A 24,578-nucleotide genomic window follows, 5' to 3' on the forward strand; every position below is an offset into this window, starting at 1 on the left:
CCACCCTCTTTCTTTCCTTTTTCTTCTTCTTCTTCTAAATCTTTGTCGTCGTCACTACGAATAGGAGCAGAACTGGAAAATTTGGTTGATTCCAATTGAATCAAATAGCAATAATCAAAATTTAATTCAATTTCTATTTGATCCAAATAGGTAGGGGTGAGCAAAAAAAATCAGAAAATCAAACCAAAAAATTGGTTAATCGAACCGATCAATTCGGTTTTGATTAACCTTGTACAAAAAACAACAGTTAACCGAACCGACCGATATATATTATATATATTATATTTATATTTATATTTATATATATTTTTTAAACTGAATAACCCGGGTCTGTCCGCCTAGCTCTTGTGCCCCAGGTTAGCCTACTGGCGCCTTTTCAATTTTCATACAAATAGTAATATATATATTATTTTTAAATCGAATAAAAGAGTTGGCAAAGACTTTAGCCTTTCTTTTAAAATTTGAACCTTTCATTGAATGTTCAGCTGAGACTTTCATTGAAAATCGAACTTTTCATTGAAAACACAGCAACACCGATGGTCGCCACCTCACTGGCAAGCAAGGACTGATCTCTGTATTTCTCTTTTCTCTCTCACCTCTTCTCTCTGCGTCTCTGACAAACTCTCAAGCTCTCACTTTAGGCTCTCTGCGTCTCTGATAAGCGGTAACACTGGCACCAACCAGTCCGGCATCGACAACAACCACTGATGGTTTTAGTTTTTATTTTTTATTTTTTTTGAAGACATAAAAAAACCGAAAAACTGAATTCAGCCGATTGCATTGGTTTGGCTTCGGTTTACATATTTAAAAAACCCAACATATTGGTTTGGTTTGAAAAAATATCCCATGATTCGATTAACTGAACCGTGAGCACCCGAATCCAATTCCAATACCAAACAGACCCTTTTTGGTAGTATTTTGGAAAATTTTAATACCGATAGATAATAACTAAAATACTACCAATGACTGAGTTGTAGTTTGTTTTTCTTGTTTTTTTTTTAGTTTTTTCTTTTTAATTTTATTTTACTTTTGAGTTTGGTTAGTGTGTTTGGAGTTTTTGGTCTTTGTCCGTGTTGTCTGCCTGTACTGGTTGGTTTTCTTAGCCTTTTATAATATTATCATCTTTTCTACCAAAAAAAACCAAAATGTACCAAGGGCATCGAATCATTTCTATTATTTTAACTTTAAGGTGAACAAGTATTTTGGAAATTTTGTAGTGAATCTGAGTTCTAAAGATGTATAATTTATTCATGTCATACCAATGTCATGTGTCATATTTTGGTTTTGGTGGCTGGACATATGGTTTTACCTAATTGGAGAAGCTTTATTGGGGATAAATACACTAAACTGGCATTTCCGCACTTGATGACACTGAAACGAGATCTAGTAATCTACTTGCTTAACAAACTTTTCAGAGGTTGAAATTCATTTGTGTGTTAGAATATAAATTATACCATTAAAATGTGATAATAAGTTTGATTTGGTAAGAGTTCATACGTCAAATGTGTTTTTTAAATATGTTTAAGATGGTTCATAATAACTACAATGCCATTTTTTTTTTAAATCGCAAAGGCTTTCAAAAACATAAAAGCATATCTGTTGTTCTCATATGTCGGATCAATAATTAAGAAGAGTTTTTTTTTTTTGGCTTTTCAGATATCCAACTTCAGTTTTATCAAATGCTACCTACGAAGCACATGCTGATTTGATTGCATTTTACACACCAGTGATGTATCACACGCTTGATGTATCCAACTTTGTTGGAGACTTAAGCTGCATTTGGCATTCTTATTTTAAGACTTACCTCTTTTGCAGTTAAAATGCTCCTATGAAGACTGAGTTTTTAACTACAAAAAGGAGATAAATCCTTAAAATGTCTCTATACAGGATGCAACCTTAGATCCTTGTTAGAAAGGCATAAACCTTAGACCCTTTTTAGAACAACATAAACCTAAGAATCAATGACCATTGAATGGGAGAATTGTATCTAGATTGTTTTTTTTTAATGGATATATAAATATACAATTTAATACATTATGCGCCTGTTTTACGAAATGCATACCTTAACAAGGAATGTTATCGCACTTTTTTATGTTTCTCAAAATTAATTGAATACTGAATCTGCATTATTTAGCTATTTTATGAGATTTATTTCCTAAGTGCCCATACACATCTTAATTCTTCCACTTTTTCCTTAACGTTCTTCAAGCACATCCTAGTTGTTGACACTTCACATAAGCCATTAAATTACGTTTTGTTGCGTCTTCATACCTTTTTTAGTCATTTTTGAGCCTTACACTTAGTAATATTGATTTTGGTGGAATTTGCATTTCTCTGCAATATCTATGCATATTCTAATCATTCCATCATACATATCCTAAAATTGCCATTCCATTATCTTAGCCATACTGGTAACTTGAACCTTACTCTTAATTGAGAACACACACAAAATGGGATACAACTCGCAAGAACTATCATGAAAGATCAAATTAAAAAGACAATGAAGAAACTCTCAACGATCATACCTACAGATTTCTAAATATATTCTGATGACTTGATAAAGAATTGCCATATGCTCCTTTCATGTCTCCTCGTTTTGTATTTGTGTCAATATCCTGTTGAATAGCCACTTTTTCCTATTTGGATATACATCATAAAAAATTGTTTCTATGCGCATATGATTTTGGGATAGATTCCCTACAGACGCCTCAACATATCGTGGTGATTTCTACTGTTCTCCTAGCAATCAAACCTCCACTTCTTGACATACTGTGATAGTTCAATTAAAAGCTACCATCTGCTCCTTTACTTGTCATCTTTTGTGTTTGTGTTAATATTGTGCCGAACAGCTACCGGTCAAAAACTGTTCTTTGTACGTAGAATTTTTGTGTTAATTCCTCTTGGGTGCCTCCTCATGTCACCCTGCAAAATATCCTCTCCCTGAACTAATTAACATGGTCAGGTGTGCTGTTAGAAGATGAGAACTGGTATAACTAAGGCAATTATGAGTGGTTGTCTAACAAGGCAGTGGCATCAAAGGAACCTACTATCCCCTCACTCAGAAGGCGCATGGCTGCAGCCTCTGAGAACTTCCTTGCAAAGAGGAAGCAGGAGACATATGCAGAATTGGTACGGCACCACTCTGTCCGGTACTCAGTTTCATAGTACACATGGTTGATATCCTGCACACATGAATGAATTGTTAGTAATGAGTATCTCCAGATTAATAAATCTATAAATAAAAAAAAGGAACACAGTGATAGTCAAAGTCAAGTCAAAAAGCCTTATGCTAACTATATGGGGTCGTCTGAAAGAAAACAGTGACACACAATGAGAGAAAGAATTATAACACACAAGGCCTGTGTAATAAACATTAAGAAAAAATATATAGCAGAGGAACACTGTGAGACAAGGATGGATCCTATAGTTCTCTGAAGAAAGAGCAACGCATTTCCATCAAGGTTGTTCCAAGTTTAAGGAACTGTTTTTGGACCCTTGCAAAAGGGGGTTGAAATAGGGAAGTGGCATTTCTTGACAAGTCATGCAGAGTGATTAGACAGCATCTAAATTGCAATCTACCATGCTACTAATTATCTTCTTTTTTTATGCTAGAGGATCAAGTAGTTTTTCATGTGCCGAAATGATCAAATAAGAAAAAAAAAAGGAAAAAGAAAGGAAAATAAGAAAGAAGAGCCTAACAAGTCTGTATTGGGAATTAAGGAAAGAAAGCATGCCAGAAATTTCTGATTCATTCATTCACATACATGATGTGGTTTCAATGGACCATTCAATAAGATCTCATCTCTATATGTCTAAATGAAAAATGATGCATATGGGAGTGATCACATATCATGACAAATGTGCCTAGTGATGCATCATATGGCCCATATGTCAAGGTATAGAGTCAATTAGCTGGAATGATGCAAGATCATTACCTTGATTATTTTGATTTGTTCACGACCTGCATTTGCATAATTGAATGTGATAGGATGCCAACCCTTCCTTTCCATTTTTGATGTAGATTGGTTCCACAAGGTGTAGGTCAAGGTTCTTTGTTCAACTTCACCTTCAAGGTTGCTCATCTGAAAGGACCATATAAATCAATACAATTATGAATCTCTGTTGGAATAAGTAAACTACAATTCATGGACAGTAATGATGATGATATGGGCTGTTGCTTGGTATAGTGGTAAAATCTTAACAATGGCAAGTGGGAGAAGATGGGTCCAAAGCAGATAGCAGACATGCAAGAAAATGCATAAGATTTGGTCCATATCCAGTTCACCCCTCCTAAAATTCTATATACCCAGGACCAACATTGGGTAATGGCCTTTTTTAATGATAACATAATGAGTAATGACAACAAGAAGAGCAACAACAATAACAATACAGAATGAGAACAACATGATAAACAAAAACAATAGTAGTAACATATTTACTTACTGCAAGTAATGTCTGCACATAGTGTTCGTCAGGGATACAGTTGTGCTGTTTCTGAAGCTTCTGCATTTGATATTGAGATGGAAATCAGAACAAAGGGGAAGAATTGACATCAAGGACGATAAATCTAGATTGCTAGAAAACAGAATATATCTCCAGAAGTACTGTGCATTTTTTTTTAACTCGAACTGTGCAAAATCTGAATCTACTCCATTAGCCATGACATTAAAGAGTGCTCACATCACAAAAAAAAAAAAGAAAAAAAAAAAGAAAAAGAAAAGAAAAAACAGAACAGGAGGCCCTCCTCTGCTTGTTAGAAACACTGAAACATCTAAGGAGGTAGGACCTTCCATTTAATAAGGTGCCACAGGTGATTTTGGATAAAAGATGTTCACAGGATGGTCACAAACACCATATTTCCATCTTTTTCTGCCAATTACCCTATTCTCTGTGACAGTTAAAAGAAAAATGAAGTACTTTCTTTAACTAGGATCATCCAACATGTCAAATTTTTAGTTTTCTTTTAGCTATTGAATAGAAGGATTCAATTACATATACACCTTTTGGCATCATTTCCAAAGTCAACTAGGCCTCCATTGTAGAGACATTATAAAGTTTTTTAAACCAAGATCGGCAATACAGACAGGATTTGAGCAACAGATACTAGATAATAAAAAATATACAGACCCATGATGAAATTTCTTGTTTTTGACTTCATAAGAAATGACAAAATTTCAATGTCATAGTTATCCTATGGTTTTTGTTACTAACTGTCCTATGAGTTTCAATAGGTTTACAAGTCCTTTATTCAAAATGTTAGACTAAAACAAGAGATAAAAAAATATTGCAGCAACACTGATCACCAAAGATCAAATCAGATGTGCAGATTTTTAGTTTCTCCCTCCAAAACTATTCAACTAGGCCTCTATTTCAGCACCCATTCTCCACTCACATTTACATGAAAGAATTTATCTTTATCATCAGTTTTTTCCCCCTCCAAGTATCTCTACAAAATTCGTAACAATCCCATGCTTTACCAACTCTTTAGTCTCCCTAAAACCCTTAGCCCTACAAACTCTAGAGAGCAGTTGGCCGCACTTACCATTATCTTAATTTCAACCTAAAACTTTCTCAACTTTAGCCAGGGTATTGCAACTTTAGGCCCTAAAACCTAAAGAAAGGAAAAACCGTTTGAATTTGTTGAGAATGTTTAGGCAAGGGTGTTTTTAGTCTTTTGCTCATCTTTTTGTATTCTCTTTGTATTTGGGTGCCCAAGTAGGGTTTCCTTGTAATTTCTTGTATTAAAATATAAAGAGTTTTTGAGGGTGAACACTAGAACACACACACACACACACCTCTCAACACATTCTTCTTCTTCTTCTACTCTCTTCTCTTTTCTTTTCTTTATTCTACAAATCCTAGTTTTACAACTTGGTATCAGAGCAGGTAAAGGCACTTGGTAATACCTTTCTTGCTGATCCTCTCCCATGAGGTGATCTGTTGACATCAGACTGCCATCGGATGACATCAGCAGTCCGTACAGGTGTCGGCAGCAGTTAATGAATCCTACATGGTTTGATTCGCCCTGATTTTAGAAGACTTTTGGTATGAATCTTGTTCCTATTCGAAGCCTCTGTGATTTTTAGTGGTTTTTTCAAGGAAAAAAATGCAGAAATTCCAGATCTGATGTTGAACCTTATACACCATGTTTAATTATTTCTTCTGCTAATACCTAAACCATTTAAGTTGTTTTACACTTTGGGAGTGACGGGAAGTGGTCCTGTAATTTTCTAAGCCCTGTACAACTTTTGGGAGATTTTATTCTCCCTCTATTTTGCCGTCAACCTAATTTTTTGGCCTCTTTTTGTCTCTTAACCGCGTGGTGACCTAGTCTCTTGGGTCTTTAGCTTTGGTTAAGTATAGGGGGTCTTTTTGGTTGACATGAAAGTATTTTGATAGAATATGGAATCATCTAAGGATGTACAGATAGTTTCCAGTGTGCTCTCGGGAAATGTAGACATTTCTAGTTGTATGATAACTACTATTAAACTTGATGGAACCAACTTTTTAGAGTGGTCCCAATTTGCTAAACTTACCATCACTGAGAGAGGTAAACTGGGATTCATCACAGAAAAGGAGGTGAAGCCAAACCTTGAATATCCGAAATTTGCATAGTGGGAACAGGATAACTATGTCACGGTTGATTTGCTCAATGCAACCTCATATTGCTCGGAACTACATGTTTCTTCCAATGACCAGGATATTTGGGATAGAGTTGTTGCCACCTAGTCCAAGTTAACAGTACTGCTAGAGTATACCAACTTTGGAGGGAAGCTTGCAATATGCGTCATGGGGAGAAATCTGTTGTTAATGTACTTTTCTTCTCTACAGTCTATCTAGGAAGAAATGGATCACTTGAAAGTTTTCGTGTGGAAGGACCCTGAAGATGGTGAACAATATTGAAAGTACATTGAGGAGAATGGAGTCTTTGAATTCTTGGCTGGCTTGAATCCAAAGTTTGATTTTACTTGCTTCTGCTTACTCCCTTGTACAAGGGGAAGAGAGTAGGACTTCCATGATGCAACCTCCTGTGATTGATCACTCTGCCTTCATGTCATCACAGTCCAAGCAAAATACTAGTAAGCACCCTGTTACTAAGAAGGTTGAGGATGTTGTTTGTGGTTATTGCAAAAAGCCAAGGCATACTAAGGAAAGGTGTTGGAAGTTCAATCCTCATTTAAAATCGGAAAAATATAAAATCGGGAAGAAGGGCAATGCTCACTTAGCTACAATTGGTAATGATGCTCAACCTTTTGATGTTCTTAACTCCTTTGATGTAATGGACAGACTCAGGAATATACTGTTGCAGTTGGAAAATGGTGGAAAATCCTCCTCATCTGGTTCTGGACCTAGTAATCCATCTAGTTCATATGTTAAGACAAGTACTGCACTTGCTTGTTTCACATCTTTTAGCCCATGGATTGTAGATTCTGGGGCCAGTGCCCATATGATTGGTAAGCCTTCACATTTTACCTCATATAAGTTAACCTTAGGGAAGGGCAAGGTTATTGTTGTTGATGGATCTTAGACCCCTATTTTGGGTTAGGATGAAGCCAAACTCACTCAACCTTTTTTCTTGGGTTTGTTCTTCAAGTGCCCTAATTACATAAAAATTTGTTGTCTGTTAGTTCTCTTACAAAATCCCATAATTGCTCAGTAGCCTTTTTTCCTACCCATTGTGTTTTTCAGGACCTGAGCATGGGGAAGATGATTGGAAGTGGGCATGAAGTTGATGGAGTCTACCTCTTTGATGGACTTTCAGAGCATGGATTATCAAGCCAGACTGAGTTTTGTTCAAATGAGAAAATGAGTCTTGTGAAATTATGGCATTGTCACTTTGGTCATATGTCTTTTAACTCTGTAAAACTTTTGCTTCCAAACTTATTTGACTTAGTGCCAAAGTTGAACCTTGAATGTAAAGTTTGTCATCTACCCAAACAATGTAAAACCACAAATTTTGCGAGTAGTAAAAGAAGTAATGGTGTTTTCCATTTGATCCATATTGATGTTTGGGGCCCATATGCTATCCCTTGCATGGGTGGGTATAACACTTCATCCTCTTCATTGATGACTACAGTTGGTATACATGGCTCTACTTAATGAAAAGTTGAGATGAAGTTTCTATGATTGTTAAAAACTTTATAAATATGGTAGAGACTTTAAACATCAATTACTAGATTTCTTGAAGATCGGGGCATTATTCACCAAAGTTCATGTAGTCATACTCCATAACAAAATGGGGTGGCTAAAAGGAAGAACAGGCATGTGGTTGTAGTTGCTCGAGGTTTACTGTTTCAAACTCATGTTCCCACCCATTTCTGGGGTGATGCTGTTTAGATAGCCGTGTATCTCATTAATGGACTTCCATCAAGGGTCCTTAACCTTTAGTCTCATCATCAACTTCTCTTCCCTGATGAACCTCCTTTTAATTTACCCCTTAAGATCTTTTGTTGTGTTTGTTTTGTTCATGACACAAGTCCTTCCCGACATAAGTTTGATCCTAAATCAGTTAAATGTGTATTCCTTGATTACTCTCCAGTCTAGAAAGGCTATAGATGCTTTGGTGCTCTCTCTGGCAAGAGATATGTCTCTAAGGATGTTACCTTTTTGGAGTCCTCTTTTTTCCAATCATCTCGTCCTTTTCTTCAAGGGGAGAATGCAAGTGAAGATCAAACTCCCTTTTGCTTTCCTGTCTCTATCTCTGTTCCTCCTCCTTCCTCTCTTTGTAATGATGGTATTCCTTCCCCCCCTCCTCCTGTGTATCGGCCTCGGTCCTGGCAACAGATTTTCACCAAGTGCAGTAAAAAGGGTGGCTCTTGAAGCAGAATGCCCATCACAATCTAATCTCCTGGGCTCAAGTAATCTTGAACCTCCTGATAATTCTACTACTGATCCTGACCTTGATCTTCCTATTGCCATTCAAAAAGGGAGGAGGACATGTAGCAAGTATCCTATTACTAACAATGTGTCTTATGATGCTCTTTCACCTTCCTATTGTGCCTATATTTCTGCCATCTCTTTTGTTTCCATCCCTCACAGTGCTACGGAGGCAATGCAGTCCCCTCACTAGAAGGAAGCTATGAACCAAGAAATGGAGGCCCTAATAAAGAATCAGACTTGGGAGGTTGCTCCTTGTCCTAAGGATAAGATTCCTGTTGGGTGTAAGTAGATTTACATTGTTAAGCACAAGGCAGATAGCTCAATTGAGAGGTACAAAGCTCGGCTTGTAGCCAAAGGATACACTCAAACTTATGGCATTGATTATTTGGAAACCTTTGCTCCAATTGCCAAAATGAACTCTATTTGTGTGATAATGTTTCTTGCTGTCCATTACTCTTGGCCTTTATATCAAATGAATGTAAAGAATGCCTTCCTTAATGGGGGCTTACAAGAAGCAATGTATATGGACTTACCACTTGGGGTTAGCTTTCCTAATAGTGAACGAAAAGTTTACTGCTTGAAGAAGTCCTTGTATGGGCTCAAGCAGTCCCCTAAAGCCTAGTTTGACAATTTCAGAAATGTTATCTTAAAGATCAGGTTTTTTTCAATCGCATGTTGACCACACCTTATTCATTAGGAGAGTTGATGGTAGAGTAACAATATTGATAGTATATGTTGATGACATTGTCGTGACAAGCGACGATATCACAAGTATCTCTCCAATACTTTCTTGGCATTGAAGTGAAAAGATCCAAGAAGGGAATTTTTCTATCACAAAGGAAGTATGTACTTGACTTGCTTCATGAAGTTGGAAAATTAGGGTGTAGGCATGTGGAAACTACAATTAATCCCAACCACAAGTTGAGTTCTATTGAAGGAGAAGTTCTTTTAGACAGAAGGATATATCAGAGATTGGTGGACTGCCTTTTGTATCTCTATTTGACTAGACCTGACATATCCTATGTTGTTGGAATGGTTAGCCAATATATGCATGAACTTAGGACATCTCATATGTAAGCAATTAATAGAATTTTAGCCTATCTGAAAGGATGTCCTGGTAAAGGGATGTTGTATTCCAATCATGATCATCTAAAGATTGAGGCTTACACAGATGCTAATTGGGCAGGGTCCATTGATGATAAAAGATCTAATTTGGTTATTGTGCCTTAGTCGGAGGCAATGTGGTTTCATGGAGAAGTAAGATATAATTTGTAGTTGCTCATTCTAGTGCTAAGGCAAAATACAGGGCAATGACTCAATGGATTGTTTGAACTACTCTAGTTGAAGACCTTATTGACTGAGATGGGCATCCAAAAGGATATCTCAATGAGACTACTATATTATGACAATCAAGCAACCATAAATATTACCCACAATCCTGTTCAATATGATTGTACAAAGCATACACTTTATTAGAGAAAAGGTTGCTAGTGGAGAGATTTGTCTTCCTTTTGTAAGGTTGGAAGACCAACTAACTGATTGCCTCACTAAAGGTGTTTACCATCCAAAGTTTGCCAAGAACCTTGCCAAGCTAAGCATGATTAACATATATGCTTAGCTTGAGGGGGAGTGTTGAGAATATTTAGGCAAGGGTGTTTTTAGTCTTTTCCTCGTCTCTTTGTATTCTCTTTGTATTTGGGCGCCCAAGTAGGGGCTTCCTTATAAATTCTTGTTTCAAAATATAAAGAGTTTTTGAGGGTGTGAATAGTAGAGCACACACACACACACACCTCTCGACACATTCTTCTTCTTCTTCTTCTCTTCTCTTTTCTTTCTTCTACAAACCCTAGTTTTACAACTGAATTAATAGAGATACTAATATGGAAGGTGGACTATTAGCTAGTTCAATTGCAACAATAATTCCAACATATGGAATTTCTAAAACCAGTAGCACATTCTTCCGTCTCTTTGGATTTGAGGTTGCAATGTATTTCCAAAGGAATTTCTTCCTGCTGATTCTTTAAGGGAAGATGCCATGAGGAAGTGAGAGGAGAAATTGAATTCTTCTCTGGGGGAAAAGTAAAAGTAAAAATAATCATATTGGTTAGAGATCATGGGAGCCCTTTGTTGTTGGGTTCCCTTCTTGTTTCCTTGGGCATTGTGTGCCTCTTTTCTTCCATAGGTATAGGATGTGGAGAACATGGAGACTCCTTATGAGCTTCAAACTAACTTGCCAAATTCAACATCTCTGAATTGTTTAAGGAAGCTCACTAAACGACCCTACAAGCAAACCTGTTATATGATGCTCCACATGTATTGGAATAATGTAATAAAGATAATAAGACTAAATGCTTTGAAAGAAAAGGTAGGGAAACCTGTACAAGGTTTGTATAGGTTTCCCTACATTTCCCTATTCTTTCAAACCAAACACAGCCTAATTAACTGCAAATTTTACATGACTCACTGTTCATGCACATTCACTATACTTCTAGAATGTGAACTAAATGGTGAAATCAGCCAGATATGATGTATAAAAATGTACTTCAGAAATCAGTAAATGTTAAAAAAACAAATTTATATTGGCAATAGCAGAAGCCATTTCAATGATTATTGTAATGTTAGAATATATATAAAAAGGAACAGACACTTCCTTTTCTTGGAATAAATAAGGAATGTCACTCACAATATTCTGCTTCCCCTTGTTGGGATCGATGGGTGGTCGGCGCTGCAGGTGAAAAGCACCAATACAAATTACTAAATATTTTCAAGAGAATGAACATGAAAGCAACTTAAAGTTATTGTGAATAAAACTTGAATATAAAAAATTGCATTTTCTTTGTTAAGATGCAGCCATACAGTAACTGTGGAAAATAATGATCCACATTTTACATACAACTATATTTGTATGGTAGTAGATAGAAAACGAAATTGCAGCCTTCAATAAATTGAAACTAGTTGAAAATATAGATGAAATTCCTCAGTGCATACCTTGCAAAATTTCTTGAAAACTGAGAAGATATTTTTGTCATCTGCAACCACCTCTGCATGCCCCCGAATTAATGTAATCCACTAAAATAGCCAGACCAGTTCAAGTTGGTGTTTAGATTTCAAAATAACTAATTGAAAAGAAAAAAAGCACAATTATATCTTGATCCAAGAAAGATATTTTTATGCATGTTAAAAAGCTAAGTGGGAGTTCTGTTACAAGACAGGAAGGATTTCAAAGCAGTTTTCTCTATGCAGTAGAAAATAACTTTTCTGCCTGTCTCACTATAAAGCCTTTATAATACTAAGGCATCTTAAAGAATCTTTATACATGGATGTTTTGTTTCTCCCAACACAACAAAAGAAGACAATACCAGTGGTCCTCATCCTTTCCTTGATGTGGATAGTTTGTCATTGCAATTGAGCATGGCACTAAAGTCGTTTATTAGTTTTACCAACCCAAAAAGCTGGAGGATGTCATTGTTTGGCAGGTGAGGTTCCATAAAAATTTGAATGACTGGGAGCTAGATGATTTATTTCTCTGCTACACATGGTTCATAACACTCAGGTGGAACCTACTTCTCTTGACAGAAGAATTTGAGTAGGTGACAAATCTGGAATTTTCACCCTGAAGTCCTTCCTCTATATGATCCAAAATTCCCTCCCTAATGACTTCCACTACAAGGCTATGTGGAAATCAGTGACCCCTTCTATGGTTTCCTTCTTTGCTTGGACTGCTACTTGGAAGAAATGCTTACTTTGGACAACCTAGCTAGAAGAGGCATGCTGCTGGGCTCCACTTGCATCTTTTGCAGCAATTAAGATGTAGATATATTTCTGTTGAGTCTTAGAGAAAGTCAGATTTATATATGGTATTCAGATGACGCCATCATGCCATTGTAACTTAATAAGTTGCAACTCTAATTGAACTACCCTTCAGAATAGCTTATCATATCATATATAAGTACAAAATATATATGCATATTATATACCATAGACTGAAGACCAAGCAGGGATTGAGTTGGATTGGATCAGTCCTAGCTCAGATTACCCAAAACCTTATGCCCAAATCTGACCTGACCTTGGGCAAAAACCCAAGGTTCCAGACCCTCTGAGGCCTAAAGAGACAAACCTGGCCTGTTTAATACTTGGGTTGGGCCTGCCCAAGTTGCATTCCAAGCAATAATGACCCATCAATGCATTTCTAATATAAAAACCACAATGATAAATTTACTCTATATATTTTCAAAGCCATTTTGCATTTATTACATATCTTAAATATGGAACTCATGACTCATGGAATGGCCAAGCAGACTAGATCAAGTTCAGTTCTATGGTCAATTCCAAGTCATGAGATTTCTAGCATCAAAATGATGATAAATTGGAAAATAAAGGAAGTAATATAAAAACCTGTGATCCTTTTCTCCATTTATCCTTTGGTATGGTAGGTGACATCTTTGGATTATACCGACTTTCTTTCTTATCAAGAAAGCTGCATACGGAAAGAACACAAGTTGTCATAGATAGGCTATACAAAACTCAGCCCTCTTTACAGTAAAACGAAGTAATCAAAAAAGGAAATTTTATTAACCAAATATGATCCTGCAATTCTGACTACCTGTCAACAAAACTCCTTGGAGAAGACATCACGTAGTGATATATGTAGCTAAAGTTGTACAAAGGAACACAGCTGCAGACAAAATTGAAAAATTAAATATACATACATGCAATTAAATAATGATGTCAAAACACAAAAATAGACAAAGATAACAGGTCGTTTAAAAAACAGACGTTAAAACAGGACATGCTTGGGTTAGTTAGTTGGGCATACAACCACTTACCACAGCTATGAATGAGTTCCACTATTAGGCCATGCTTGGCTTAAACTAAAATTTCAGAAGTTTTCAAGGCATTAGGCTTGAATCATGCCTTAAGGTGAGGAGAAATAAACAAATCACTGATTACATGGACACAGACATGAGAATTGGAATCCAATGCTTGTCTTGGAGTCCTACTTAGTAAGATGAAAACATGGACTTGGGGATACAACCAAAAAAAAGCATATGATATTAAAATAGTCCATATATTTGAATTCTAACATTTTATACATATAGAAAAAGGTTTAAAAGTAATTTTTTCACTTGGCAAAATTCTCTAGAAAAATGGAATTTATTATGTACATTAGCTGTTCATTTATGTCACAAATAAGAAAGGCGAAAAAAGAAATTGTTATGTATACCTCAAATGAGGCATAAGCTTCATGAAGAGGTGCATTTCATTTTCATACCTCATGTCTAAAGTATATATCTCATAAACATTTCATGTGGATTTAAGAAAAAAATGCTAAATTAATAGGATTTTAGGAAAAATGGGAGCAGATATTACTGAAACAAAGGTTTCTGAATGAGCTTTTTTTATGGGAAATGGTAAGGTTTCTGAATGAGCTTGTCTTTGCCATTTAATATTGTTCCATCTTAACATGCAAAGTGATTCAATATTACTTGAACCAAAGGCATCTTATATGTAATTTTTTTGCTTTTTGGGGAGTTAAGGGAGTTTATCTTCCCCCTCCCATTGTACCTCTCTCTCATTTTTCTTTAACGAAATGTTTCTGTTACTGATAAAAAAAAGGTGGAACCAGTTTAACATGACAGAAAGGTAAATCAAGATGGTATCAAGGGAACATAGTTGTCAAGGTAATTGCCAAGACATTTTTAAACAGTGCTCTTGGATACTTTTATATTCATAACTTTTTGAGATTATAATAATAAAATAGACATTGTTAAACTAAACTATTCAGTTTAGTTAAAATACTAGCTTCTTTTTATTATTTCTCATTTGTTAGAGTTCAATCAACATGTATACTGATTTGAACCCTCGAAGACTTCAAAACTTGAACTGATAAGCATGGAAGAACTCAAAATTTTATCCAATCAACACATATTGATTATTGTCATCATCATCATCATCACCTTCTTCTTCTTCCTCTTCCACCCTTTCATTTCTTTTCTTCTTTTCCTACAACAAAAATAGAGGCTCAGCCCTCTATTTTTTGAAATTTCTTTTTTTTTTCAGCTTTTTCATGAATATATTGATTTTCTATGTTTCAAATGAAGCTTATACATTTTTTTATGAAGATTATAAACAATTAATAGCGAAAGATGGTTGCTACTTGCTATGGAACCTAAGGAATTACCCTAAGATTCATGGTTTTTATTCAAAAAACTCATCACCTATGACATTATCCAACTAGACATAAATAATGGTGAAAGACAGGTTTCGTTCAAAAAATAATAAATAAATAAATAAACCATCACTGAGCCTCGCCTTGTCACCTTGAAAACTATACTTCTAGGCAATGTTTAAAACACAGAGGCATGACAGGAGGCATCTTCCTGGAGGCATGAGGTGTAGTTCAAAACATAAGAGGAGCAGGAGACATAAACCCCCTTATGGGGGAAGAAGAAGAAAGAGGATCTTTTTTTTTTTTTTTTTATGAAAGATGTCTTGTCTTAAGAATAATGAAAATGCCTAACACTAGATGAAAGGGAGAGTCTTGTCAAAGCGGAGGCAATCAAGCGAAGTGAGCCATTCCCGACCCAAACCTTCTTTCATTTATCTTTCCTCTCCTCCCCTCCCCTCCCCTTCCATTCCCTTTTCTCTTTTTTCTCCTCTTTCTTTCTTTTCCCTTTTTATGATCAGCAAGGAGGAACCAATTTATTAATGAGTGAGAAACAAGTTACATAAGTTACAAATTACAACAAACAGCTGGAAACAAGCCCAAAAAGATTACAGAACAGCCCAAAACAGCTGCTGCCTATGGACCCTGTAGAGATGTAGAGCAGTAATTATTAATGTGGTCCCCACTGCATGTTTGTTTTGTTTTATGTTATTTGTATTACTGTGTTTATGTTAGTTGTGTTGTTTATGTAAGCAGCAAGGGCATTAGTGGAACTACACTATGTTTTAAATTGCAAACATATAAATAGTTGAGTCATGAGTGGGGCGGCAACTCTAGCCTAACTACATTCTCTTCTCTTCTTCTATTCTCTGTTTTCTTTTTTTTCTTATTGAATTCACCTTAACAATCTCCTCCTCCCTGGTTAACACTTGTCCATTCACTTCTAACTTGGCAATTTGTTTTTTTTCACCTTCTACCACTGGCTGAAGAATGAAAGAACTTTGCATTACCATCCTCTTTCAGAAGCCATTTACACCTAGATTTTTGTCTCTAAGAAATTTCGTCCTTCCTTAGAACTTCCAGCTCACACTTCAACGTCCACCTTTCCTCCCTTTCCTCCCCCACTAAGAATCCCAAGTGTTTCCTTCTTATCAAACTCCTCTAACCTTGAGGTAATTCTTTCCTTAGACTCCTCCACTTTTCCAAATAGATCTTTCTTCCAAGCTTTTATCTTCCTCTTTAACCTCTTTATTTCTTTCTTTCCCTTCCCTTTCTTTGTTTTCCTTTCCTTTTCTTTTCTGCTCACGCCTTTTAAAACACTGCCTCTAAGGTTGACTGCCTTACTTTGACAATCAAGAAATACAAAGATAGCTTAACATGTGGAACAAAGAGTTCGCATGGTCACAACACTTTATTTTGACCCTCCAATAAAACACAACATGCTATCAACCAAATTATCCAATGAGTGCACCCTCTTGTTGCTACTCCAAATGACACACTGACAACCTGCTAACATATGGAAAAATGGAGATTGCTTCTAGGTTCTACTACCTTATTATAACAATTTAGAAATATCAAGGTAGGTTAACATGTTGAGTGATTAGTTCAAATGACCATGATACTTTCATGAAACTCTCCAATAAAACACAAACATGATATCAATCAAATGAAAAACCAGATCAACTAAACTTTCTTGCAACACTTCATAATCTTTTTTTATGAAGATTATAGATAATTAATAATGAAAGATGGTTACTCCTTGCTATAGAACCTAGGGAATTGCCCTAGGATTCATAGTTTTTATTCAAAAAAATCCCACTGCTTTACGCAATGCCAAGGTGCCTACTGACTAGGTGACAAGATGCCTCCCATCGCCTAGCCTTGCTCAGCACCTTGAAACTATGCAAAGGAAATTCTTTGGGAAGACTTGTAACCACTAAGATATCCTAGCGGGCTGTCATTCAGGAAAGTATCTTCAATATCAGCTCCTGGACTAACTAAAGGAATAGTTTCACAAGAAACCTCCTAATAAGGAAGGCGAGCAGAAGTGTTGAGTAAAATGGAGTTGTTTGGTTTCCGTACTGGAATCAAATCAACAAACTCAATTTTGACTATCAAGGTCCTCTGAGTTGATTTAATAGAAGCCACATTTAACCGCTGCCTAGCTCTGCTTAAAACCTCAAGCTTTCTTTGAAAGCCTCCATGTGGTAGCTACAAGAATAAATGACTATCCCAAACATCTTTCCCAGGTTCAGCAAATTTTTTTCAAGAAAAATCTTGTAGTCGCAGTGGAAAGCAAACTATATTAGAAATAAGTAACCAACCTATCTGAGAGGAGAACAAATCTCTGATTTGCTGGATCCTCAAGAGCTGCTCCAAGTAATAACTTCTCAGCTTCAATCATACTCGATTCTCCCCACATAACCTGCATGCAAATGAGTCAATTCAATCATAACAAAATAATGGCAAACAATTCAAAGGAAGGAAAAACTAAAAAGAAACGAAATGATATGAAACTAGGAACTAGCTGAAGGAATAAACCAAGTCAAATCCTTCCAAAATGCATTACCTTAATGCTCTTGCTCAACTGCCGACCGTAAAAGAAAGACGACTTCGTTGTTGATTCGTCAAACACAAAACCAGGCTCTGAATGAATATAAATTGAGAAATTTGCGGCATCTGCATTCTGTAAACTCCCAAACTCAATGAACATAATTCCTACATCGTTTTTCCTTTTTCCTAAAGAAGAAGAAAGCAATAAGAATTGAAAGAAAAGATACGGACCTCGAAGAAGCTCTCCCATAGAAAATCGAGGGGAAGATTTCTTCGTGCGAGAAACAAAAAAGCAACCTTGGAAGGGCCATCGAAGTGCTCATCCAAGCTACGAGATCTGCGAGAGGAAGCGATGGAAGATTGGAGCTTGGACTGAGAGTGGAGTCTGAGAAGAGCGAAAACGCAGAGCACGATGGATATTGAGATTACGAGCTTCGTCCCGAACCAGAAGACGTGGCGTAGAGTAGACGGAGGTCTCTTCTTCGTCATGGCTTCTTCTAGTTCCAGATCTCCCTCATGTGAAAGTAGTAAGGGAGAGGCGAAGAAGCCAACGAAGCATTTAAATGGCTGTTGCGTAAGGCTTTTGCATTCAGTGAAAGCGTAAAAACAGAGGCTTGAGAAGGGCCCTTTCGGAGAATTTAAAACATAAATAAACAAAAATAGAGCTTAATTAACATTATTCATTTAATTAATATTTTTTTATCACTAAACTGCAACTCATCGATGATCTATGATTGATGGATGGATGGTTAAGATTATCCAATGGATAGGGGAAGATCTGAAAGTGGTCCGCACCCCCACAGCATAACCGTTAAAACCGTTAGTGCTTTTGTTGTGTATTCAGTAGACGTTACGAAATTCCGTCCAGCATGGATAGATCGGTTGGAAGTTGGAACTTCGGGGTCGTTATGACGACGACAACGCTTAGCGTGTTTCCAACCTACCCCAATCACCTTCCCTTGCGGCCAGCGGCAGCGGGGCAGGCCAGTCTACCCCCCGCCGCCCCGCGTTTCCAAGTTCGAAATATTTTGGCTTTTGGGCTGTTGATTTGGTTGAGACCAGAGGATGGCGGTGTCTACCACCTTGGACCCATTCGTCCATTGGCCCCACTGAAGAAATTAAAAGGAAGGACTAAGGAGAGAGAGAGAGTTGGTAAGCAAGTGTTCGTTTGGAAGGGCTTTCTTGCGGCGGCCTCGGGCGTTACATGCTAGCAAGCTGTTAAGCCATGTTTCGTAAAAAAACTGAAAAAACCAAAAATAGGTTTATACAAGCCAAACAATTGACTTTCCTTGAAGCTACATTAGGTAACTTCTCCGAACTCCGAAGCCGCTCCAGTCAACGCAGTTCAATCAACACAGAAGCCCTCCAAATGGGAGCCCCAAATCTTCAATCCAGCTATTCTGTACAAAGTTAAAAAGATAGAGAAGCGTAAGTTACATTGACGTTTAGACTGTTGGCTGTGAAATAATCTATGCATAGGGGATAGCAGTGTGGGGCTGACCGGGCTGCACCCATTTGGTCCAATGTCAAAAAGGAAGAAGCCAGTATTGGTCCCCGAAACCATGATCTTGTATCGTTTTATAACCTTTCAATAAATGGGAAAGTGAGAGCTCTTTGTTCTCTTCCCAAAGGTTTACGATGTTGGCTTGGCAATGTCATTAACTGGAGTTCTTCATCAGATACGCTATAATAAATACCAGGAAGGCACCAGCAACAACCTGCAATCCAACAAACAGAACAAGGCCTTGTCAACTAATAAAAAACAAATTTGCCTGGTTCTCAACTTGCATTACTATTTTATGGGCCTTCAATTGGAATTCCATCTGCTGCATATAGGAACCCATATCCTCATGTAATGTACAAGCAATCGAGTGGAGCTACCCTGATATCAAACTAACATGGATCCCCACAGTGTACGGCAAAGAGGGACACTTCCCCTGCTTGGTGTCGATGTTATAACATCTTTATGTGCTAATTTCAGTAATTGAAAAACAAGCAACACCAGAAAACAGTTAGTGGTGGGGTCCAATTTGTGTATGTGTTGTTTGGGGATTGGGAAGCAGACATCATGGACAGTGCCAGTATGAAAATATACTTCTCTTCAGCCTAAATTTCACAATAATGACATTTATCCAAACCATCTTATGCAAATTTCCATGTTTAACAATGTCCTACTTGGAATGGATTAAGATTTGTGCCATCCATGCTTACAATAAACAACCCTGTCCAATCATGTCCACTCATGCTAAATGAGCCTAAAAATGTGAAGGTAACGTGAATTAATCATCAAACATAACCGTTGAGTTTGCTTTCAGAAAAAAAAAATAGAAAGAAAGAAAAACTCTAACCATTGAGTTAGCAACGTTCTGATCCAGTTAAAAAAAATCTATTCAAAATTAAATAAAAAAATTCATACAAATAGACATTCATTTACTTGAAAATAGAATTCATCTTCACTCAAATATGAATCTTTGTCACTGACCTGAAGTGGAGTATGACCAAGAGAATCATGTAGAGGCCTAGCATTATATAAAGGGTGTCCTGGAGGGAATTCACAAACCATTTGGTTCAGCAACTGCAAAGATCACCAAATACAATAAATTCAACAACAGAAAATACAAGTATCCCAAGCCATTCAAGGTCAATCAACATGATCACAGAGAAATTCATTGCACAGGATTTCTTTCAATGCCACATAATTATTTATTTATTTGATCACTAACATTCTAATGCTACTTATCTTTAAAAAAACAACAATTTGTAAATCTGATCTATGAAATAGACAACCACAACCAATGCTTGGTCAGGATAAAATCTAGAAAGATTTGGAAAAACTAAGGAGACTTGATTTCAGTTCCTCAATTGAAATGCTACTCAAAACTTTTGTACAAAACATGGTCTGCATCACAAAATCCTTTCCTAAAATGAAACAAGCAAAGGTTGAAATTTAATGTGTGAAATGCATGAAACAAAGTGCCAACTCCATATGGACAATAGTTGGGTTGAGTTGAATCGCATGAAACAAGTCCTTGTCTATAAACTGTAGCATTAATTACTGAGATTGTACTCCCAAACAATTCAATGCAAATTACCTGGACAAATAGTTTTAGCTTTAATGGTCCAATCCAATGACTGCACGTTAGATTCATGTACCTTGTGAAAATAGCAATAGTTTTGGAAACTTTTAATGCTACTAGTTCCAGAAAAAGTTCCAGCTCTAATAATGCCATTAACAACTTCTTACCTTATTCAGACACATTTAGCTAATACTTGAAATGGACAAACATGAAGAAGAAACTTGAAAGAATATGCTCATAAGTCATAAATTTTGAAATAAAGATATGTCTAGCTTACCTTTCACAATTTTCTAAAATATCCAATTTTCAAGAAGGTTGATAAGGCCATTAAGAGAAGAAAAGTAAATCCTTTGGGTTTTATTTGTACATTTTGCACTTGATATCACTCTTTAATGTCCCCTCTTCTGTGAGTCAGCCATCAAATTAGTAGATATTTGGACCCAGACAAACAAGGGAATCAACCTTGAGCTCAAAGATCCCCAGGATCTTTCTTTCGTCAATGATTCAACCTATATGACTTCTAAGAATCTCCCCTCAATGACTCTCTCAAAGCCCATAGGCCCCATACAAACAGAAAGTTGAGTCCTTAAAGCAGGGATAACAACACAACCTCACCAAATACTGATTAGGAGGAAATAATCTCCTTAATAGTTCCTTTCAAGTTTCAAGTTCACTTCATCTATTGAGCAGAATCCATTGATTTTCCTCAATATAAATATTATTGATCACTTTTCCAAATTTTCAGTGCATTTTGTTTGTGGGAACTAATGCTGAGATTTATCTTTTAAACTATGTAACCACTTTTCCTATTTGTTACATTCTTCAAATGTTCAGCACCAGTGGAACCATACCATCTCTCTTTGCTCTGGCTACTAATGTGAAGCAACAGTGCAGAGAAGTACCTCCTTTTAACATGTCTAGGCATTTTTCAACAATTTTTCTGATCATTAATGGTAATTTTTTTGAAAGCGAGGAGAATATATAGAGAAGCCCTACTCTCTAAGATACTTAGAGAGGTAGTCAAAACAATATCAATAGCCATTGTTGGCAGCATCAGCTAATCTAAGAATAAAGCAGATTACAAATGTTATCCTGGATCTGGCACTCCCCCCATTATAGACCCAGAAATTATATGAAAGCCACAATGAGAAGAGGGGGCTCCCAGAGTATGCTATTCACAACATATACAAAAAAAAGAGAGTAAATAAAAATGCCAGCCAGGGTTGTGACCAATAATTTGACCCCACTTATTACAAAAATGCTGAAAAGATAGCATGCTGAATTCCTTCTTAAGGGATGCCCATGAGATAAGTAGCCTTTCTGCTTTCCTTATCACTATCTCCACCTGTGAAGCTTTACAATTGAAGATTTGGTTGCTCCTTCCCCCATAAAACCCAGCAGATTACAAGAGGAGAGGAAGACAAAGAAGCTTCCCTTTCTTGCTGAAATTCCCTTCAGGCCAAGCTGAGAATAAAGCACAAATCCTTAAGAGACACCCAAGATTTGCCAAAGAGCTTGACAAAATGAGCCCGAGCTCTGAAAGAAAAAAGGGCAGTGAAGAAGTAAGTGCTATACTGATTGCTAGTCCTCCTCACAAGGTGGACATTGGTTCACCAGTATAATACCCCTTGCCCTTAAATTTTCAATGGTTTGGATTTTATTTAAGATTGCAGCCCAAGTTAAACACCACTTTGGTTGGCACCCCTAATTCTTTCTTGTTAAAGCCCAACCTGGCTAGTATATCTGTTCGTCATTAGCAGGACCTTAGTATCCAACTCAATGAGCAGTACAGACGGGAAAGAAAGTCAATAATATCCTGGTTTCACATCTTAAACACCATGTCCCTTCAACCAATAGAAACCAAATAATCATAACTTGATAATCTCCTTCAACAAAGCAAGCCAGTCCAGTCTCTCTTCTATGCAAATCTCAGTCCATAAATAAGAGCTGACAGTTCTGCCCTTAGGGACTGTTTGATAACAGCTGAAGTGGCTGAACTGAATCATTTATTGCTTTGTCATTTAGTAATTAAGTTTTTAAGTTGTGAGCTTCTTAATGGCTGAAGTGAAGTCGAGTTGATTACTGTACCCTCAAACATTTTATTATTTAAATATTTTTTTTTGAAAGGGATAAAGAATAAGAATGAAGTAGTTCCAAACATCCCTACAGATTAGGCTGGGAGATGTTTTGTTTCCCTTTTGTTTCACAAATTAGTCTTTTAATTATCCCCAAAATAACTATATCCTATTTATCCCTTTTTTTCCATGGAATAAACTCTGATACCTGGATACTTATACATGCCTGCTGTAGGCATAACGGTTTCAGATACAATACTGGATACTGCATGGATACTTCCAGACGTACTCTATAGCATTAACACTTTTGAAGTATGTTTTAACAAGTTATAGCATAAAAATTCTGTACATGTTAGAAATTTAATTAAGTCTGGCAAGAGTCAAGTCCTAGAAATGACATTTGGCTTCATAAATTAGATATAAAAGCATGATTTAAGCATATTAGATCGTGAATCCCTACCTATAACAGTATCCACAATCTAGGAAAGGAAGTATCATGTCACATTTTACGTATCTGTTTATCTTAGTATCCATATCTAGGCATCAGCCATACAATTAGCTGATGTATGAACTCAACTGAAAATGCTAATTACTTCCCTTTCCAAAATTCTTATTTCCCTCATGATGTTTTGATCAATGTTTTAAAACGCAGAGGCGTGACGCGAGGCGTTCCGCTACTTAAGAGGCGTGAGGTGTAGTTCAGAATGCACAAGGGGGGTTAGGAGGAGGATGAAGAGGAAGGGGGGATCTCATTTTTTCTTTATTTTTAATAAAAATCTTTTATATTAAGAAGAATAAAGATGCATAACATTAGTTCAAAGGGGGGGTCTTGTCGAAGCAGAGGCAAGCGAGCGAAGCGAGCTCGTTTCTTTTTCTTTCCCTTCCCTTTCTTTTCCTTTTCTTTCTTTTCCTTTTTTTGTCTTTTTATATCAGATGTGCATGAGGCACATGAGGCGTATGCCTCTAGCATGCCTCATGAAAAAAGCGCAAGAGGCGTACGCCTCAGAGGTGTCAGTGCCTCTGGCATACGCCTCAGGGCGTTTTGGGAGTGCCTCACCTGGAGGCGCGCCTCCAGGCGTACGCCTCCCACGCCTTTTAAAACACTGGTTTTGATATTGCCATGATACTAGGCTGTTTTTCATTAACCAGCTCACAACCACTCTTGAATGTCCATCAACCATCAAGTTTATGTAACTCACTTCTACAATTGGCTCCTATCAAATTTTCTTTTTTATTGGTTATAGTGAAAAAAATTTATTGATTGTGAGGAAAGAACTGTATTTATGAGTGGTTAAAGATCTGACTTGTTAGGCTAGAAGATGCTACCTAATTCTTATCTGTTTTAACAAATCACAGCTAAGTTGTAACCCCCAAATAAAATTGTTCTTTACTAACCCCTTGCCTAGACAGTGAATTGGCCACACCATTTGCTGCTCTGTGAGTCTATAGCCGTATCACTCCTATCTTCCTTGTGAGTTGTCTAGCTTGTCTCAAAGTGTGTCAATGCTGCCAGGTTCCTTGAGTCCCACTCTTATACTGTAATACTAAGGTCAATTTATGAAGGAAAAAAGACATACACGTTGTGTAGCCTAGCATTGTGGGCTTGGGCCTATTTATGTTATGTCATAACATTTACTTGTGTAACTTCCTTCTTCGGCTAAATGGTCCTGGGCCTACTTTGTTTTTATGTTTTCTTACTACCTACTAATCAGGGGCAGATTTGTCATTGTATCTCTTTCTTATTGCCCTAGTATAAAAGTTGTCTTGGAGGGCTGGAGAGAGGGGCTGCCCATTTCTTCTAAACCTCTTTGTCTTCTATTCTCTTCT

At 36.8% G+C, this 24,578-nt stretch overlaps 1 protein-coding gene across 7 annotated transcripts in view; it reads right to left on the reverse strand.

Annotated features, from left to right (window-relative positions):
* Positions 1–2,399: 2,399 nt before the first annotated feature.
* LOC104588028 (glycosyltransferase BC10-like) overlaps positions 2,400–24,578 on the reverse strand; it is a 40,288-nt gene continuing 18,109 nt past the window's right edge. For 2 of the 7 annotated variants that reach the window (XM_088894617.1, XM_088894618.1), the window contains 13 exons: positions 20,692–20,752; positions 20,082–20,174; positions 19,101–19,317; positions 17,831–18,999; positions 17,616–17,732; positions 17,371–17,471; positions 13,484–13,555; positions 13,276–13,357; positions 11,869–11,949; positions 11,564–11,605; positions 4,444–4,503; positions 3,936–4,082; positions 2,400–3,182 (listed from right to left, as the gene is read on the reverse strand). In XM_088894617.1, coding sequence (XP_088750743.1) covers positions 3,003–3,182; positions 3,936–4,082; positions 4,444–4,503; positions 11,564–11,605; positions 11,869–11,949; positions 13,276–13,357; positions 13,484–13,555; positions 17,371–17,471; positions 17,616–17,732; positions 17,831–18,088 — 1,140 coding nt within the window. In that variant the 5' untranslated portion in view covers positions 18,089–18,999; positions 19,101–19,317; positions 20,082–20,174; positions 20,692–20,752 and the 3' untranslated portion in view covers positions 2,400–3,002. Of the gene's footprint in view, positions 3,183–3,935; positions 4,083–4,443; positions 4,504–11,563; positions 11,606–11,868; positions 11,950–13,275; positions 13,358–13,483; positions 13,556–17,370; positions 17,472–17,615; positions 17,733–17,830; positions 19,000–19,100; positions 19,318–20,081; positions 20,175–20,691; positions 20,753–24,578 lie in introns of those variants that run through there. The other 5 variants (XM_010245819.3, XM_088894619.1, XM_088894621.1 and 2 more) reach the window with 4 other exon arrangements.

The sequence above is a fragment of the Nelumbo nucifera genome, chromosome 1, assembly GCF_055504915.1.
Source record: "Nelumbo nucifera cultivar China Antique chromosome 1, China Antique-T2T, whole genome shotgun sequence".
NCBI lineage: Eukaryota > Viridiplantae > Streptophyta > Magnoliopsida > Proteales > Nelumbonaceae > Nelumbo > Nelumbo nucifera.